Source organism: Artemia sp. Qi Xiang Cuo, unplaced genomic scaffold (genome assembly GCF_049724085.1).
Source record: "Artemia sp. Qi Xiang Cuo unplaced genomic scaffold, ASM4972408v1 HiC_scaffold_3386, whole genome shotgun sequence".
Taxonomy (NCBI): Eukaryota; Metazoa; Arthropoda; class Branchiopoda; order Anostraca; family Artemiidae; genus Artemia; species Artemia sp. Qi Xiang Cuo.
The window spans coordinates 913,448-934,703 of NW_028300811.1; the positions used below are offsets into that span (position 1 = coordinate 913,448).

Below are 21,256 nucleotides of genomic sequence, written 5' to 3' on the forward strand. Positions count from 1 at the left end.
GTCTTGAATAGGAGTTTTTCTTAATCCCTTTTGGATACCGAAATTTTATTTGAATACAGAGTATTATTCAGCTTTGAATGAAGAAAGTTGTCTCGCCTAATTTCAGCAAAGATAAGGTTTTTCGCATTTAGTTTTTGCGTGATACAATGTGAAGTTTGTTTTACATAAATTTTAATCGAAAAAATTTACATTTTATTTATTTTAATTCATTTTTATGCTATTTTATTTTTAGTTCATAAATGTTTAATTTGTAGTAATACTGTAGGCCTATTTATATTTTGTTTATTTTACTGTGTTTTTATTTTACTTTTTCTTATTAACTTATTATGTTAGTCAGGCTGTTGGTTGGAAGCATGTTGGTTGGTACTGAGGTCTTGCTTGTTAGGCTGTTGGCTATTATCCAAAATTTGGGTTCTATGAGGTTAAATAGTCTTTGTCATTTTCTAGATTGAATGTCACCCTTATCTGAACCAGAAAAAATTAATTAAGTTTTGTAAGGACCGAGGGATCTCTGTGACAGCTTATAGCCCACTTGGATCCCCAGACCGGCCATGGGCAAAACCTGATGATCCAAAACTTATGGAAGACCCCAAACTAGTTCAACTTGCAATAAAACATAAGAAGTCTCCCGCTCAAGTACTCATTCGATACCAGGTTGGTTTTCTTACTTTTGGGATGTGGGCTGGGATGGATCGAAGAGGTGTTATTAGTTACACGTGCCTCCCTGCAAGAAGGTAAAATGCTGCACTTATTATAAGAGTGGTTTTTCAAGGAACACCGATGGGGAGCACGAGTTACGTTGGCCCCCATCCCCATTATTTTTTCTGTATCTGTGCATGGAAACAGAGAAATTACATATGGAAATTTTGCAAGATTGGGATACTTATTAGATTAATAGATTCTTGTAAAATTTTAACAAGAATTAAATAAGAAACAAGTTTTTTTTCAGCTGAAAGTGAGGAAAAACATTAAATTTTAACAAACAGAAATTATTACGTGTATGAAGGGGATTTTCCCCTCCTCGACACCTCGCTCTTTTCGCTAAAGTTTGAATTTTGTCCTAATTCTTTAAGAACAAGTCCTAAAACAAAAGAGTCGTTTAATTACAACAATAAGAAGCTTTTTTAAAAGCACTAAAAAAATATAGCGTAAACAGCGAGTTACTGAGGAGGGGGCAACCCCTTCATATACATAATAAATTCTGTTCTTTTTAAGTTTTAATGTTACTCCTTACTTTCAGTTGAAAAAACTTTTTTTTTTAAGTTAATAATTAACAAAAAATAAACAAAGAGAAAAATCTCTAAAAAAAAAAAAAAAAAAAACAAAAGATCATGTGGCCCTTGGAGAGAAAAGAAAACAACATAAAAAAAAAAACGCGTATATTTAGCCTTTATACAAACAAGGCGTATTAACCACGAAAGACACAAAAAAAAACACAAAAAAAAACTAAAAACCAATAAAACCACCACCAAAAAAAAAAAAAAATTTACAAAAGGCGAAAAATTAAAAAAGTCGGTAAAATATGCTAAAATATATTTAATTAAGTGAGGACACCAGAGTAACTGAGGAAAAATAAAAAAAATGTAAATTACTTTAATTATTCAGTTGCGAAATAATCCTTTTGTTAGCTATTACTGAAGCAAATCGTTTTGGTCTAACAGGTAAAATAGTCCCCTGGTGATTATTTAAAATCTTTACTCCCTTATTGACAATTGATTCACTCTTTAGAAGGTTATCATAAATTGGGTCAATATTTAAATTACCCGTATCCCTATTTATGGAAAGGTTATCAAACATATGTATTTTAATATTTATGGCTTCCCTGACCCATTGGGTGTACCCCTTATCATTAGAAATAGCCAAGGCTTCATAAAATTTTAAAAAATTATCTGGTTGAAACCAAATATGCTCTGCTAAAGCAGAAACGAAAGTTTCTGGAGGCTTGCTTAATTGTAGGGTTTTTTCTATTGAATTTCGGTGTTCAATAAACCTTTCAACAAATTGTTGGTGAGTCCTACCAATATAGAACTTCCCACAAGAACACGGAATTTTATACACCCCACTTACTAAATTTTCCCGAGTTAAATCCTTACCAGAACTAAAAAAACTACCCATTGGCCTCAGCGATTGGAAACATGTATCAATACCAAATTTACGTAAAACCCGTGAAAGTTTCTCACCCAAACCAGGTACATATGGTAATGAAATGAAACTTTTTGATACAACTAAATCTAAAGACTGAGAAACCTCAATAACCCTACTACTATGTTTGGCCCGTCTATTTTCAATTATTTTATCAATGAACTTAATTGGATAACTATTACAAAATAAAATATCCCTCAAGTATAACAATTCCGAATCCAGAAATTCCTAGGAACAGATTTTAAAGGCTCTATCCACTAGTGAAATTACAACCCCCTTTTCACCGACATAGGGTGGCAAGAATGAAAATTTAAATACCTATCATTGTGCGTAGGTTTTCTGTAAATCGAGAAAAGTAAATGGAAATCCCTTTTAATTAATAAAATATCCAGAAAAGGTAACTTATTATTATCCTCAAATTCAACTGTAAATTTAATATTATTATCAAAACTATTTAAATGCTTACAAAAAAGGTCTAAGGAGTCCAACCCATGTTTCCAAACGCACACCACATCATCCAAGAACCTACCCCAGAAGCAAGGGGAGATTCTAAAACTGCGTATAGCGGAGGTTTCAATGACATCTATGAAAAGATTTGACAATAAAGGAGAAAGAGAAGCCCCTATAGGTAACCCAAATATTTGCCTATAAAACTCCCCTCGAAAACCAAAATAAAAAGAAAATTTATTTACCAGAATAATGAGTTTCATAATGACATCAATATCCAAACTGGCTAACGTCACATCCTGTATTAAATCAAAGTGTTTTTCTAATTTACTTTTTAGAATATCCTCGCACCTTTTTAAATCACAATTTGAATATATGGACACAGCATTTACACTGAACAGAATTGAAGTCTCCTCCAGCTTTATATTTCTCAATTTATATGTAAGATCAGTCGAATTTTTTAAACATGATTTTTGTGTTCCCAAAAGTGGACGCAAAGCTACTGACAACCATTTTCCCAATTTTGAAACAGGTGACAGAAAAGTTTACACAATGGGATGGAGGGGGGATCAAGTCTTATGAATCTTATGTAGACCATAGATCTTGGGTGCCGAACAACACCTATGATAATATTTGTTATAAAACTGTGGGTTAATGTTAAAATTATTTTTCATTGACTCTAATTCCTTTCTTGTTGATTTTACATATTTATATGTAGGATCAAAATCAAGTTTTTTGTATGTAATAGTGTCCAAAATAAAGGATTTCATTTGATTATTATAATCTTCAGTGTTCATAACTACTATCGTGTGTCCCTTATCAGCTCTGGTGATAGTAATTAATTTATCCTTTTTCAAATCAGAAAGGATTTTAGTGTCATTTTTTTGTGAAATTTCTTTAACTATGAATTTCATATTAAATTTGTTTAGATTTCTTACGATCTCTGCTCCGAGTTCTTGAGGAGTATCAACCTTATCTATATAAGCCATAATTCTTGACTCCACCTTTGAAATTATTTTTGAATAGGAGACCGGTGTTGGAAAACAGAACTTAGAACCCTTCAACAAAACGGCTTCTTGTTGAATATTAAGAGGCTTAGAAGACAAATTCTTAATTGCTGGACCCAGACAAAGACGAGGATAAAAAACATCTGAATCTTGGAAATTCCCAAACAAAAGTTTATTAAACTTGTCAACCAAACAAACCTTGGACAAATGAAAATCATGGCGAAAAGATCTAGTGGCCATTTCCTTAATTCGTATAAAAATATCATATGGAAGTTTATTTCTTAAAAAATTTTCAACAGAATTTAATTCATTAGACAGTTTAAAACGTCTCCGTTTTTGTTCATAAATTACGTGATTTAAAGCTATTAGGCTTAATTTATTTTTTAATTTTGTTTCATTTTCAGTTCCAAAATGGGTCCATATATTAAAAGATTTCGGAATCACTGATTCCTTCTTGCAATTTTTTAAGAACATTTGTTGATTTAATAGATTTGCATGTTTTTTAACTAAATACAAATAATAATTTACAGAAGCGGCTAATTGTTGCCCGTACAATTGACGAATGAAAGATCTTAAGCCGAACTAGCCAGCCATTACAAAAGACCAACAAATACAAAAATATCTAAAAAAAAAAAAACAAACGAGAATTTTACAAGTGGAGATAAAAGAAAAACAACAGAAAACAAAAACCTCTTTTTTTTCAAATTTATAAAAAACAGGATTATAAATACCGAAAGACACAGAAAAAAACAAGGTAAAACTAAAAACCAATAAAACCACCACCAAAAAAAAAAAAAAAAATGTAACAACGGCGTAAAAAAAAACACGTTGGGAAAAGATGAAAAGATGGCCTGTATGGTATACAGGCGAAATATCCGCGTTGTTTTGTTTCTGTTGTTTTTCTTTTCTCTCCACTGGCCACAGTCTCGTTTGTTTGTTTTTTTTTAGAGATTTTTCTCTTTGTTGGTTTTTTGTCATTGCTGGCCAGTTCGGCTTAAGATCTTTCAATAATTAACAAGCACAGATATATCTATAGGCTAAATCTATTGATATCGAGGTTCCGTTTTTAGAGTTTCTGTTACTATTGATCCGCGTTGCTCCTTACTTACAAGTCGTTACCACGCACTGTTTGAAAGTAATTTTTTGCACCTAAGTAACTAGCTATTTGAAAATAAAAGTAAGAGAAATTATCCTATATAGTAAGCTAGATTGCTAAAATAGGACATTAAATATAGTTATGACTTCGTAAGTAGTAACCGTATACGCAGTATCACGAACACATTCACGAATACATTCACAGTAAAGGCCCAATTACTTGAAAGGATACATGCACTTTCACAAGCCTGAGGCATGGATATGTGTGTGTACTTTCAAGTAATTGGGTTACCAGGGTCATTTGCCTATTACAATGAACTCTACATGGCTTGGCAGACATGTTTTTATTATGAAATCAATTTTTTGTGTGTCAGTCGATAAAGCATTAATAGATACAGCCGGTGATTGCGTAATATGCCTTACCAGGGTCAGTCATCTATGGATCCAGCCAGTGATTGCGTAATATGCCTTACCACGGGTCAATGAGCTATTACAATGAACCCTATGTGGGTTGGCAGACATGTTTTTTATTATGAAATCGATTTTTTGTGTGTCAGTCGATTAGAGAAAGTTGGTGGTTAGTCCAATATAATAACTTGATTGGTCAGTTTTCTAAAAACGTTATTGCGATAGGATTACTCAATTTACATCTTAGTGTTAACTGGGACGATGACTTAGTCTAATTGCGTAGGTACTAAAGGAACATTTGAAGGTGGAGAAAAAAAAATAGGTAATTAGTGATTGGATAATTTTAACAAGAAATGACTGAAAAGTGTTTTGGAGGAGATGGGATGAATGTGTACTGTATAATACACAAGTGAAGAGTTGCACAGTGTTGTCAATTTTAAATAGTTTATAAATAAAAAAATTAACAAGAAATGGCTGAAAAGTGTTTTGAGGGAGTTGAGTTGCACGATGGCTGACTTGCACGAGGGGTAAATTACATGCGGATTCAGTTACACGGGGATACTTAAATGGGGTCGAGTTGCACGAGGATTCAGTGTCATGGAGGTTCAGTTATACGGGGTTTCGGTTATATAGGGGTTCAGTTGCATGGGGTCGGTGGTTGTTATAATACAAAAGTTCCATTTGAACAGTGTTGTGAGGTCCCCTACCACAACCCCAAAGGGCTCCGATCCCCCCACCCCCACCCAAGTAGTAGCGACGGTACTCAGTGGTCGTTATAATAAACAATTTACAATTGAAAAGTGTTTTTAGGTCCATTACCACAAACCCAAAGGGCGCCGATACCCCCCCCCCCACCCCCAGGGAAACCCCAGTCCTCAAAGGTTCTCTGGGCTCCCAAAGGACACCCGGCGCTCCAATGGCTCTGAGCCTCCATTATAATACTTTTTAAGGCTTTATTATATCTTTTCAGAAATTCTAGTTTTTTGCAAGAAAATTATGGAAAATACAATTCTCTGGTTCAAAAGTGAAGCTTAAGTCCATTTTTGGATCGAAAAAATAAACTATTTCCGTAAAATCTGAGCTAATAAGGGTTTTTTACTGTAAACTCTAGTTTATTGAAATAAAATTAAATGAACCCTACAGTAGGATGTCCGCTACTATCCTAAGCTTCAGCTGACGCTAGCTTCAAACATTGAACCTAAAAGATTCAAATTACCATAGTTACGAAGTGCTTATAGAATTGGTGGCTTTTAAAAAGACCGTTGGATAGTCATGAGTGTGATGACTATTGTAAAAATTCATCGTTGTTTGTCATCCACTCAGTATGATTCCAATCTATGTCAGGGATTTGTTTGTTCTTCTTCTTCTTCTTAGGATATCTAACACACATATTTCGAGAAGGAATATCTATTGGTACCCATATACTAAAAAATCGAACCTCGTCCTCTGGGTTATGTATCTTACTCGGAAATATCTCACAACTAAAATCCTCCAAGTTGAATAATGGTATATCTGACTTGCATTTCTCGATTAAAAGTTTGTCAGTGGGCACATTCCCTTTTGTGTACAGTGCTGTTACGCCAAAAAAACAGCATATCTCTCTGACTTCCTCCTGTACGTAGGATAAATCCTTCCCTTTGTTATAGGATGGAAGAATCATTCTATTATATAAACCTATTTTGTTTATAAAGTATAGTGTACTGCGCCAGCTTTCTTCATAGTACGCATACATATTATAGTTTATATACCAGTGATAACAAGAGACCTCTTGATGATCAGTAGTCAACAGTAGAAATGCGCATTCAAAAATCACTCCACACGCCGATTTCTTCACGCCAATATATTCGCAGTCGAAAACCCCATACATCTTTGAAGTTTTATTGATAGAATGGTTATTCAAACTGTTTAAAGTTCCAAATTGAAACAACATTATATGCTAAAGAAACTGAATATATTAACATCTAAAACAAGAATTTTTATGTAATGATTTCTTCAAATAATAACAAGAGGATTTGTCTTTACACTGCTCACAGTGTGGAATGTGTTACTAAAATTTCGTTTAAAGAAATTAAACACCATTCTTATCAGATTCAAACGCTTAATACCCACAAGCATATGCGGTAATGGTTAATTATTACGAAAATCATACGGGAGAGGAATCTATATCTTGGGGATTAAAAGAAATTAAACTTCTTCCTATCAGATTCAAACGCTTAATAGCCCAAGCTTATGCGACTCAAATTTCTTTTTAGAGTGCTAACGTGTATCTGTTGAAATAATTTAACTCCAGTTTCAGAATTCCTATCCAGTCGAACAGTAAAGCAACAACAAACCTCCATGGAGAGATCCTTCCACGTAACCCCTCCCCAGTTTTTGGGAAACAAGGTGAAAGTAAAGTGCAACTCGTATAAATGAAACCCAAAACTAACAAAAACTATAATAATTAACCGAGTCAATCTCAAAACAACCAGAAATTAACATAAGTTGGGCGCAAAACCCCATATGCCTTCCCAAGACACGAACAAAATTTGCACTTTACTGAAAAAATACAAATGGTCTTTTATTTCGCTAAACTTGGTGAGCAGTTTTTTAACTTAACTTTATAGAAACTTCAATATTTTAAACGAGATAATTTCAAATTTTTTATAGAAACTGCATTAGTTTAAACGAAAAGTAGTAAATGCAATTTAATTTTGATTTTGTACTTCAGTCATTTTTATAGAAACTGCAATAGTTTAAACGAAATAATTTCAAATTTTTTATTGAAGCTGCATTAGTTTAAATGAAAAGTAGTAAATGCAATTTAATTTTGATTTTGTAATTCATTAATTTTTATAGAAACTGCACATTTTTTTGTTATCAAATTCTGGTCTAGATTTACCTTGTGCCCTTTTCAAGTGACCGAAAAAATTGGAGGGAAACTAGGCCCCCTCCCACGCTCATGTTTTCCCAAAGCCACCTGATCAAATTTTGAGATAGCCATTTTGTTCAACATGCTCGAAAAATTTAATAACTATGTCTTTGAGGATGGCTTAATCCCCCACAGTCCTCGGGAGAAGGGCTGCAGGCTATGAACTTTGTCCAATGTTTACATATAGTATTGGTTATTGCGAAGTATAGAGATGTTTTCAGGGAGATTTTTTTTGTGTGGAGGGGGGAGGGTCGGGGGAGGGGTTACGTGGAAGGATCTCTCCATGGAGGAATTTTTACATTTGGGAAGATAATTTTTCGATCAGAAATTAAATATAAAAAAAATAAGTTTTTTCAACTGAAAGTAAGGAGCAACATTAAAACCTAAAACGAACAAAAATTATTACGCATATGACGGGGTTCGCCCCCTCGTCAATAAAACACTCTTTACGCTAAAGTTTTTTTTAGTACTTTCAAATTTATTCTAATTAAACGCCCTTTGTGTTTCATTCTTAAAGAATTAGAAAAAAATTCGAACTGTAGCGTAAAGAACAAGGTATTAACGAGGGGGGCGAACCCCTTATATACGTAATAATTTTTCTTCGTTTAAGTTTTAATGTTACTCCTTACTTTTACTTGAAAAACTTATGTTTTTTATTTAATATCTAGCAAACAACAAATTAATTTTTAAATTTTCAGGTATTTGTCTAGTTCGAATTAAATAGATTTAGCGACTCTGAACTAAACATAAAAAAAAATCAACTTTCTTCCATGTTTTAAAGGCGTTGCTTATTTTTATAAGAAAAGGAATCCGGTAATGATTTTAAAAAATTTTCCACTTCAGTTCTTTATTTCACAAAGTCATAAAGAAATTTAAAGTTCTATTCTAAATTTTTCGGTGGAAGATAGAGAAAGTAATATCATAGTTGTGAATATTTTCCCGGGAGATAAAAAGTATTAATTCAATTTTAAATTTTCTCAACGAAGTGAAGAAAAGTTCAACTTCTCTTCTGAATTTTCTCTATGGAAAAGAAATAAGTTATTGATTAACTCTATTTTTCTAGGGAAAATAAAAATTTGTCACTTCAGTTCTTTATTTCATAAAGACGTAAAGAAATTTAAAGTTCTATTCTAAGTTTTCAGATGGAAGATATAAAAGGTAATACCATGGTTGTGAATATTTTTCGGGAAGATAAAAAGTTCTACTTCAATTTTAAATTTTTCACAGAAGATAAAAAGTTCAAGTTCTTTTCTAAATTTTACCAAAGAACACAATTCAATTCTAATTTTCCTGTGAAAATGAAAATTTTCCACTTCAATTCAGAATTTTTTAAAACAATAAAAAACTTTTCGCTCTTTCTCGAATCTATCCATTTTTTAGAGTCCTAACTCTCTCACAACCAACTTCAGACTAATCAGAATGTATTTTGTTAGATATTAAATAAAAAAACATAAGTTTTTCAAGTAAAAGTAAGGAGTAACATTAAAACTTAAAACTAACAAAAATTATTACGTATGTAAGGGGTTCGCCCCCTCGGTAATACCTCGCTATTTAAGCTACATTTAGAATTTTTTTCTAATTATATAAGAATGAATAACAAAGGCCGTTTAATTAGAATAAATTTGAAAGTACTAAAAAAAAACTTTAGCGTAAAGAGTGAGGTATTGACGAGGGAGCGAACCCCGTAATATGCGTAATAATTTCTGTTTGTTTTAGGTTTTAATGTTGCTCCTTACTTTCAGTTGAAAAAACTTGTTTTTTTTATATTTAATTTCTGATCGAAAAAATATCTTCCCAAATGAAAAATTCCTCCATGGAGACATCCTTCCACGTAACCCCTCCCCCGACCCCCCCCCCCCTCCACACAAATTTATTCTAATTAAACGCCCTTTGTGATTCATTCTTAAAGAATTAGAACAAAATTCGAAATGTAGCGTAAAGAGCGAGGTATTAATGAGGGGGCAAACCCCTTATTTACGTAATAATTTCTGTTCGTTTTAAGTTTTAATGTTACTCCTTACTTTTAGTTGAAAAACTTATGTTTTTTTTATTTAATATCTAACAAAAAACAAATTAATTTTTAAATTTTCAGGTATTTCTCTAGTTTGAATTAAATAGCTTTAGCGACTCTGAACTAAACTTAAAACTAATTTCAACTTTCTTCCATGTTTTAAAGACGTTGCTTATTTTTATAAGAAAAGGAATCCGGTAATGATTTTGAAAAAATTTCCACTTCAGTTCCTTATTTCACAAAGTCATAAAGAAATTTAATGTTCTATTCTAAATTTTTCGCTGGAACATAGAGAAAGTAATAATCAGATTCAAACGCTTAATATCTCAAACATATTCGAGTCAAATTTCACCTTAAAGCCCCAACGTATCTGATGAAGTAATTTAAGTCTTAGGATCAATTTTATAGGAACACTCGATACCCTTAAAATGTCTGATTCAAATTATTAAACCTATGGAAATTCTTGATTATGTAATTCAGTCACTTTTACAGAAACTGTACATTTTGTTACCAAATTCTGGTCTAGATTTCATTTTTACAGAAACTGTACATTTTTCTTACCAAATTCTGGTCTAGATTTACCTTTGAAGCGAGGTATTAACGAGGGGGCGAACCCCTTATATACGTAATAATTTCTGTTCGTTTTAAGTTTTAATGTTACTCCTTACTTTTGGTTTAAAAACTTATGTTTTTTATTTAATATCTAAAAAAAAACAAATTAATTTTTAAATTTTCAGTTATTTCTCTAGTTTGAATTAAATAGCTTTAGCGACTCTGAACTAAACTTAAAAAAAATTTCAACTTTCTTTCATGTCTTAAAGACGTTGCTTATTTTTATAAGAAAAGAAATCCGGTAATGACGTTAAAAAATTTTCCACTTCAGTTCTTTATTTCACAAAGTCATAAAGAAATTTAAAGTACTATTCTAAATTTTTCGGTGGAAGATAGAGAAAGTAATAATCAGATTTAAACGCTTAATATCTCAAGCATATGCGAGTCAAATTTCACCTTAAAGCCCCAACGTATCTGATGAAGTAATTTAAGTCTTAGGATCAATTTCATAGGAACACTCGATACCCTTAAAATGTCTGATTCAAATTATTAAACCAATGGAAATTCTTGATTATGTAATTCAGTCACTTTTACAGAAACTGTACATTTTTGTCACCAAATTCTGGTCTAGATTTCATTTTTACAGAAACTGTACATTTTTCTTACCAAATTCTGGCCTAGATTTACCTTTGATTAGGGAAGCTGTAATAATAAATGAAAAGTTATACTATTAAAATCAATTTGCTAGTAACAACTCACTGCACTACAAAACCATCTGATGTAGTCACGTCTATTTTTAATAAATAAAATATATTATTGCATTTATGTTTTGTTATTATTGGCTTTCAAAAAAAAACACGGAAATGATAATAATATCAAAAACAAAAATCAAAGAAAGACAAACTGATGAATTAAATTATATTGTTTATCAAGAAAATATATTAATTCGTATAATGCATATTATGAATGGCTTGCAAAAAAAACACGAAAATACTACTACTAGTAACAACTCACTTAACTACAAAACCATATGATGTGATCAGGACTATGTCAAAAAAAAAGAAAATACTACTACTAGTAACAACTCACTGCACTACAATACCATCTGATGTAGTCACGGCTATGTTTAATCAATAAAATATCTGAATGCATTTAAGGTATAGTATGAATGGCTTGCAAAAAAAAACACGAAAATACTACTACTAGTAACAACTCACGAAATCACGGATATGCTTACCATCTGATGTAGTCACGGATATGTTTGATCAAGAAAATATCTGAATACATTTAAGGCATAGTATGAATGGCTTGCAAAAACACGAAAATACTACTACTAGTAACAACTCACGGCACTACAAAACCATCTGATGTAGTCACGGCTATGTTTTATCAAGAAAATATCTGAATGCATTTAATGTATAGTATGAATGGCTTGCAAAACACGAAAAAACTTCTACTACTAACAACACACTGCACTACAAAACCATATGATGTAGTCACGGCTATGTTCTATCAAGAAAATATCTGAATGCATTTAAGGTATAGTATGAATGGCTTGCAAAAAATATGAAAATACTACTACTAGTAACAACTCACTGCACTACTAAACCATCTGATGTAGCCACGGCTATGTTTTTGTCTATGTCGTTCTTCCTTTTCTGAGGGGGCAGGAGATTAAGAAGGCTATTATTTCATTTTTGAATTTTCATCATCATCTTCAACTAATTATTTTTTTGTTCGACATGAGGTTACATTTTGACATCGTTTGACAATTTACTAAATTTTAACGTTTTCTTATGCAAGAATCGGAACACACACACACACACACACACACAAAGTTCGCCCTCGCTTAGCATGCACTACCTAGTGTGCATCTTGGAGCACCACGCGGTCTGTACAGTTCCAACCACATTTGGCACATTTCCACCACGCGTTGCACAGTTGTGATATGCTAGGCAAAGTTCACCATGCTTGGCTGTGTATGTGTGTGTGATCATAGGTTAGGTTAGCCTATGTACGCGCGCGTACAGTTGAATAAAATATGCAAAGTCGACATAGCTTTATTTCATTTTTTGAGGTTAATTTAGACGAGGTTGCATGGCGGGCCATGTAACCTCGTCTAAATTAACTTTAAAAAATGAAATAAAGTTATGTCGACTTTGCATATTTTATTCAACTGTACGCGCGCGTAGATAGGCTAACCTAACCTATGATCACACATACACATACACAGCCAAGCGGGGTGAACTTTGCCTAGCATATCACAAATGTGCAACGTGTGGTGGAAATGTGCCAAATGTGGTTGGAACTCTACAGACCGCGTGGTGCTCCAAGATGCACACTAGGTAGTGCATGCTAAGCGAGGGCGAACTTTTTTGTGTGTGTGTATGTGTGTGTGTGTGTTCCGACTCTTGCATAAGAAAACGTTAAAATTTAGTAAATTGTCAAACGATGTCAAAATGTAACCTCATGTCGAACAACAAAATAATTAGTTGAAGATGATGATGAAAATTAAAAAATGAAATAATAGCCTTCTTAATCTCCTGCCCCCTCAGAAATGGAGGAACGACATAGACAAAAACATAGCCGTGGCTACATCAGATGGTTTTGTAGTGCAGTGAGTTGTTACTAGTAGTAGTATTTTCGTGTTTTTTGCAAGCCATTCATACTATACCTTAAATGCATTCAGATATTTTCTTTATAAAACATATCCGTAACTACATCAGATGGTTTTTTAGTTCAGTGAGTTGTTACTAGTAGTAGTATTTTCGTGTTTTTTGAAAGCCATTCATACTATACCTTAAATGCATTCAGATATCTTCTTGATATAACATAGCCGTGACTACATCAGATGGTTTTGTAGTGCAGTGAGGTGTTACTAGTAGTAGTATTGTAGTGTTTTTCAAGCCATTCATACTATACCTTAAATGCATTCAGATATTTTCTTGATAAAACATAGCCGTGACTACATCAAATGGTTTTGTAGTGCAGTGAGTTATTACTAGTAGAAGTATTTTCGTGTTTTTTGACATAGTCGTGATCACATCAGATGGTTTTGTAGTGAAGTGAGTTGTTACTAGTAGTAGTATTTTCGTGTTTTTTTTTTGCAATCCATTCATACTATGCCTTAAATGCATTCAGATATTTTATTGATAAAACATAGCCTTGAATAAATCATTTTGTTTTGTATTGCAGTGATTTTTTAATATTTTTAGTATTTTTGTTTTTTTTTTGCAATCCATTCATACTATACCTTAAATTCAATCAGATATTTTATTGATAAAACATAGCCGGGAATACCTCAGATGGTTTTGTAGTGCAGTGAGTTGTTAATATCAAATTGATTTTAATAGTATAACTTTTCATTTATTATTACAGCTTCCCTAATCAAAGGTAAATCTAGACCAGAATTTGGTAAGAAAGATGTACAGTTTCTGTAAAAATGAAATCTAGATCAAAATTTGGTAATAAATATGTACAGTTTCTGTAAAAGTGACTGAATTACATAATCAAGAATTTCCATAGGTATAATAATTTGAATCAGACATTTTAAGGGTATCGAGTGTTCCTATGAAATTGATCCTAAGACTTAAATTACTTCATCAGATACGTTGGGGCTTTAAGGTGAAATTTGACTCGCATATGCTTGAGATATTAAGCGTTTAAATCTGATTATTACTTTCTCTATCTTCCAGCGAAAAATTTAGAATAGAACTTTAAATTTCTTTATGACTTTGTGAAATAAAGAACTGAAGTGGAAAATTTTTTAACATCATTACCGGATTTCTTTTCTTATAAAAATAAGCAACGTCTTTAAGACATGAAAGAAAGTTGAAATTTTTTTAAGTTTAGTTCAGAGTCGCGAAATCTATTTAATTAAAAAAATAAAAAAAACTGAAAAATTAAAAAATAAATTTTTTTTTTTTTGATATTAAAAAAAAAAAAAAATTTTTTAAAATTAAATTAAGGAGTAACATTAAAACTTAAAACGAACAGAAATTATTACGTATATAAGGGGTTTGCCCCCTCGTTAATACCTCGCTTCAAAGGTAAATCTAGACCAGAATTTGGTAAGAAAGATGTACAGTTTCTGTAAAAATGAGATCTAGACCCGAATTTGGTAACAAAAATGTACAGTTTCTGTAAAAGTGACTGAATTACATAATCAAGCATTTCCATAGGTTTAATAATTTGAATCAGACATCTTAAGGGTATCGAGTGTTCCTATGAAATTGATCCTAAGACTTAAATTACTTCATCAGATGCGTTGGGGCTTTAAGGTGAAATTTGACTCGCATATGTTTGAGATATTAAGCGTTTGAATCTGATTATTACTTTCTCTATCTTCCACCGAAAAATTTAGAATAGAACTTTAAATTTCTTTATGACTTTGTGAAATAAAGAACTGAAGTGGAAATTTTTTTAACATCATTACCGGATTTCTTTTCTTATAAAAATAAGCAACGTCTTTAAGACATGAAAGAAAGTTGAAATTTTTTTTAAGTTTAGTTCAGAATCGCTAAAACTATTTAATTCAAACTAGAGAAATACCTGAAAATTTAAAAATTAATTTGTTTTTTGTTAGATATTAAATAAAAAAAACATAAGTTTTTCAACTAAAAGTAAGGAGTAACATTAAAACTTAAAACGAACAGAAATTATTACGTATATAAGGGGTTCGCCCCCTCGTTAATACCTCGCTCTTTACGCTACAGTTCGAATTTTGTTCTAATTCTATAAGAATGAATAACAAAGGGCGTTTAATTAGAATAAATTTGTGTGGAGGGGGGGGGGGTCGGGGGAGGGGTTACGTGGAAGGATCTCTCCATGGAGGAATTTTTCATTTGGGAAGATAATTTTTCGATCAGAAATTAAATATAAAAAAACAAGTTTTTTCAACTGAAAGTAAGGAGCAACATTAAAACCTAATATGAACAGAAATTATTACGCATATGACGGGGTTTGCCCCCTTGTCAATACCTCACTCTTTACGCTAAAGTTTTTTTTTAGTACTTTCAAATTTATTCTAATTAAACGGCATTTGTGATTCATTCTTAAAGAATTAGAAAAAAATTCGAACTGTAGCGTAAAGAGCGTGTTATTAACGAGGGGGTGAACCCCTTATATACGTAATAATTTCTGTTCGTTTTAAGTTTTAATGTTACTCCTTACTTTTACTTGAAAAACTTATGTTTTTTTATTTAATATCTAACAAAAAACATTCTGATTAGTCTGAAGTTGGTTGTGAGAGAGTTAGGACTCTAAAAAATGGATAGATTCGAGAAAGAGCGAAAAGTTTTTTATTGTTTTAAAAAATTCTGAATTGAAGTGGAAAATTTTCATTTTCCCAGGAAAATTAGAATTGAATTTTGTTCTTTGGTAAAACTCAGAAAAGAACTTGAACTTTTTATCTTCTGTGAAAAATTTAAAATTAAAGTAGAACTTTTTATCTTCCGGAAAAATATTTACAACCATGGTATTACTTTTTCTATCTTCCATCTAAAAATTTAGAATAGAACTTTAAATTTCTTTATGTCTTTATGAAATAAAGAACTGAAGTGACAAATTTTTATTTTCCCTAGAAAAATAGAGTTAATCAATAACTTATTTCTTTTCCATAGAGAAAATTCAGAAGAGAAGTTGAACTTTTCTTCACTTCGTTGAGAAAATTTAAAATTGAAGTAAAACTTTTTATCTCCCGGGAAAATATTCACAACTATGATATTACTTTCTCTATCTTCCACCGAAAAATTTAGAATAGAACTTTAAATTTCTTTATGACTTTGTGAAATAAAGAACTGAAGTGGAAAATTTTTTAACATCATTACCGGATTTCTTTTCTTATAAAAATAAGCAACGTCTTTAAAACATGGAAGAAAGTTGAATTTGTTTTTATGTTTAGTTCAGAATCGCTAAAGCTATTTAATTCAAACTAGAGAAATACCTGAAAATTTAAAAATTAATTTGTTGTTTGTTAGATATTAAATAAAAAAACATAAGTTTTTCAACTAAAAGTAAGGAGTAACATTAAAACTTAAACGAACAGAAATTATTACGTATATAAGGGGTTCGCCCCCCACGTTAATACCTCGCTCCTTACGCTACAGTTCGAATTTTGTTCTAATTCTTTAAGAATGAATCACAAAGGGCGTTTAATTAGAATAAATTTGAAAGTACTAAAAAAAACTTTAGCGTAAAGAGTCAGTATTAGCAAGGGGTAGACCCCCCTCAAATGTGTAATAATTTCTGTTCGTTTCAAGTTTTAATGTTGCTCCTTACTTTCAATTGGAAAAACTTGTTTTTTTATATTTAATTTCTGATCGAAAAATTATCTTCCTAAATGTAAAAATTCCTCCATGGAGAGCTCCTTCCACGTAACCCCTCCCCCGACCCTCCCCCCTACACACAAAAAAATCTCCCTGAAAACGTCTGTATACTTCCCAATAACCAATACTATATGTAAACATTGGGACAAAGTTCATAACCTGCAGCCCTTCTCCCGAGGACTGTGGGGGATTAAGCCATCCTCAAAGACATAGTTATTAAATTTTCGAGCATGTTGAACAAAATGGCTATCTCAAAATTTGATCAGGTGGCTTTGGGAAAACATGAGCGTGGGAGGGGGCCTAGTTTCCCTCCAATTTTTTCGGTCACTTGAAAAGGGCACAAGGTAAATCTAGACCAGAATTTGATAACAAAAAATGTGCAGTTTCTATAAAAATGCCTGAATTACAAAATCAAAATTAAATTGCATTTACTACTTTTCATTTAAACTAATGCAGCTTCAATAAAAAATTTGAAATTATTTCGTTTAAACTATTGCAGTTTCTATGAAAATGACTGAACTACAAAATCAAAATTAAATTGCATTTACTACTTTTCGTTTAAACTAATGCAGTTTCTATAAAAAATTTGAAATTATCTCGTTTAAACTATTGAAGTTTCTATAAAGTTAAGTTAAAAAAACTGCTCACCAAGTTTAGCGAAATAAAAGACCATTTGTATTTTTTCAGTAAAGTGCAAATTTTGTTCGTGTCTTGGGAAGGCATATGGGGTTTTGCCCCCAACTTATGTTAATTTCTGGTCGTTTTGAGATTGACTCGGTTAATTATTATAGTTTTTGTTCGTTTTAGGTTTCATTTATACGAGTTGCACTTTACTTTCACCTTGTTTCCCAAAAACTGGGGAGGGGTTACGTGGAAGGACCTCTCCATGGAGGTTTGTTTTTGCTTTACTGTTCGACTTGATAGGAGTTCTGAAACTGGAGTTAAATTATTTCAACAGATATACGTTAGCCCTCTAAAAAGAAATTTGAGTCGCATAAGCTTGGGCTATTACGCGTTTGAATCTGATAGGAAGAAGTTTAATTTCTTTTAATCCCCAAGATATAGATTCCTCTCCCGTATGATTTTCGTAATAATTAACCATTACCGCATATGCTTGTGGGTATTAAGCGTTTGAATCTGATAAGAATGGTGTTTAATTTCTTTAAACGAAATTTTAGTAGCACATTCCACACTGTGAGCAGTGTAAAGACAAATCCTCTTGTTATTATTTGAAGAAATCGTTACATAAAAATTCTTGTTTTAGATGTTAATATATTCAGTTTCTTTAGTATATAATGTAGTTTCAATTTGGAACTTTAAACAGTTTGAATAACCATTCTATCAATAAAACTTCAAAGATGTATGGGGTTTTCGACTGCGAATATATTGGCGTGAAGAAATCGGCGTGTGGAGTGATTTTTGAATGCGCATTTCTACTGTTGACTACTGATCATCAAGAGGTCTCTTGTTACCACTGGTATATAAACTATAATATGTATGCGTACAATGAAGAAAGGTGGCTCAGTACACTATACTTTATAAACAAAATAGGTTTATATAATAGAATGATTCTTCCATCCTATAACAAAGGGAAGGATTTATTCTACGTACAGGAGGAAGTCAGAGAGATATGCTGTTTTTTGGCGTAACAGCACTGTACACGAAAGGGAATGTGCCCACTGACAAACTTTTAATCGAGAAATTTAAGTCAGATATACCATTATTCAACTCGGAAGATTTTAGTTGTGAGATATTTCCAAGTAAGATACATAACCCAGAGGACGAGGTTCGATTTTTTAAGTAAATGGGTACCAATAGATATTCCTTCTCGGAATATGTGTGTGAGATATCCTAAGAAGAAGAAGAAGAACAAACAAATCCCTGACATAGATTGGAATCATACTGAGTGGATGACAAACAAAGATGAATTTTTACAATAGTCATCACACTCATGAATATCCAACGGTCTTTTTAAAAACCACCAATTCTATAAACACTTCGTAACTATGGTAATTTGAATCTTTTAGGTTCAATGTTTGAAGCTAGCTTCAGCTGAAGCTTAGGATAGTAGCGGACATCCTACTGTAGGGTTCATTTAATTTTCTTTCAACAAACTAGAGTTTACAGTCAAAAACCCTTATTAGCTTAGATTTTACGGAAATAGTTTATTTTTTCGATCCAAAAATGGACTTAAGTTTCACATTTGAACCAGAGAATTGTATTTTCCATAATTTTCTTGCAAAAAACTAGAGTTTCTGAAAAGATATAATAAAGCCTTAAAAAGTATTATAATGGAGGCTCAGAGCCATTAGAGCGCCGGGTGTCCTTTGGGAGCCCAGAGAACCTTTGAGGACCGGGGTTTCCCTCGGGGTTGGGGGGGGGGGATCGGAGCCCTTTGGTGTTGTGGTAAGGGACCTCAAAACACTGTTCACTTGGAACTTGTTTATAACAACCACCACAGAGTAGCGTTGATAAACCCGGGGTGGGGGTGGGGGGCGCGGAGCCCTTTTGGGTTGTGGTAGGGGACCTCACAACACTGTTCAAATGGAACTTGTGTATTATAACGACCACCGACCCCATTCAACTGAACCCCTGTATAACCGAAACCCCGTATAACTGAACCTCCATGCTACTGAATCCTCGTGCAACTCGACCCCATTTAACTAATCCCCGTGTAACTGAATCCGCATGTAACTGAACCCTCGTCCAAGTCAACCATCGTGCAACTCAACTCCCCAAAAACACTTTTCAGCCATTTCTTGTTAATTTTTTTATTTCTAAACTATTTAAAATTGACAACACTGTGCAAATCATCACTTGTGTATTATACAGTACACATTCATCCCATTTCCTCCAAAACACTTTTCAGTCATTTGTTGTTAAATTTATCCAATCACTAATTACCCCCTTTTTTTCTCCACCTTCAAATATTCCTTTAGTACCTACGCAATTAGACTAAGTCATCGTCCCAGTTAACACTAAGATGTAAATTGAGTAATCCTATCGCAATAACGTTTTTAGAAAACCGACCAATCAAGTTATTATATTGGAATAACCACCAACTTTCTCTAATCGACTGACACACAAAAAATCGATTTCATAATAAAAAACATGTCTGCCAACCCACATAGGGTTCATTGTAATAGCTCACTGACCCGTGGTAAGGCATATTACGCAATCACTGGCTGGATCCATAGATGACTGACCCTGGTAAGGCATATTACGCAATCACCGGCTGTATCTATTAATGCTTTATCGACTGACACACAAAACATCAATTTCATAATAAAAAACATGTCTGCCAAGCCATGTAGAGTTCATTGTAATAGGCAAATGACCCTGGTAACCCAATTACTTGAAAGTACACACACAGATCCATGCCTCAGGCTTGTGAAAGTGCATGTATCCTTTCAAGTAATTGGGCCTTTACTGTGAATTTATTCGTGAATGTGTTCGTGATACTGTGTATACGGTTACTACTTTCGTACCTTCCATAAAATCTTTCACAATATATGTGCAGCTTTGTCAGGTAATTAACTAAAAAAAACAAGTTTTTTTTTAACTGAAAGTAAGGAGCGACATTAAAACTTAAAACGAACAGAAATTATTCCGTATATGAAAAAGGCTGTCCCCTCCTCAACGCCTTGCTCTTTACGCTAAAGTTTTTATTGTTTTAAAAAATAGACTTGTGAGAAAGAGTCAAACTTTAGCGTAAAGCGCGAAGCGTTGATGAGGGGACAGCCCCTTTCATATACGGAATAATTTCTGTTCGTTTTAAGTTTTAATGTCGCTCCTTACTTTCAGTTAAAAAAAAACTTGTTTTTCTTTGTTAATTTCTGAATGTTTTTGAATTAATGCAGCTTTGATTTTGGCTCACCGTACAAGAATAATTAAAACAAAATTTGCATTTTAATTTTCCTTTTTTTGGCTAATTGGTTTTCTCGAAATTTTGTTCTGACGTAACTTACGAATTAACTTACGTAAGGAATTTCTATATTCGTATGTTTTTATTACATGTATTAAGGAGTTCGGTCCTTTGTCAATACCTTGCTCTTTACGCAAAAGTTTGAATTTTGTTCGAATCACAAACCCCTGAATGACAAAGGCCGGTTAATTAGAATAGATAGCTCTTTTGAAAGTACTAAAAAAGAACACACACACACACAAACACACACACACACACACACACACACACACACACACACACACACACACACACACACACACACACACACACACACACACACACACACACACACACACACACACACACACACACACACACACACACACACACACACACACACACACACACACACACACACACACACACACACACACACACACACACACACAC

At 32.7% G+C, this 21,256-nt stretch overlaps 1 protein-coding gene across 1 annotated transcript in view; it reads left to right on the forward strand.

Moving 5' to 3' along the window:
* The window catches only part of LOC148938341 (aldo-keto reductase 1B-like), a 47,561-nt gene that overhangs the window by 21,030 nt on the left and 5,275 nt on the right, over window positions 1-21,256 (forward strand). Inside the window, exon 5 of the mRNA XM_089107872.1 lies at window positions 448-654. Coding sequence (XP_088963998.1) covers window positions 448-654 — 207 coding nt within the window. The remainder of the gene's footprint in view (window positions 1-447; window positions 655-21,256) is intronic.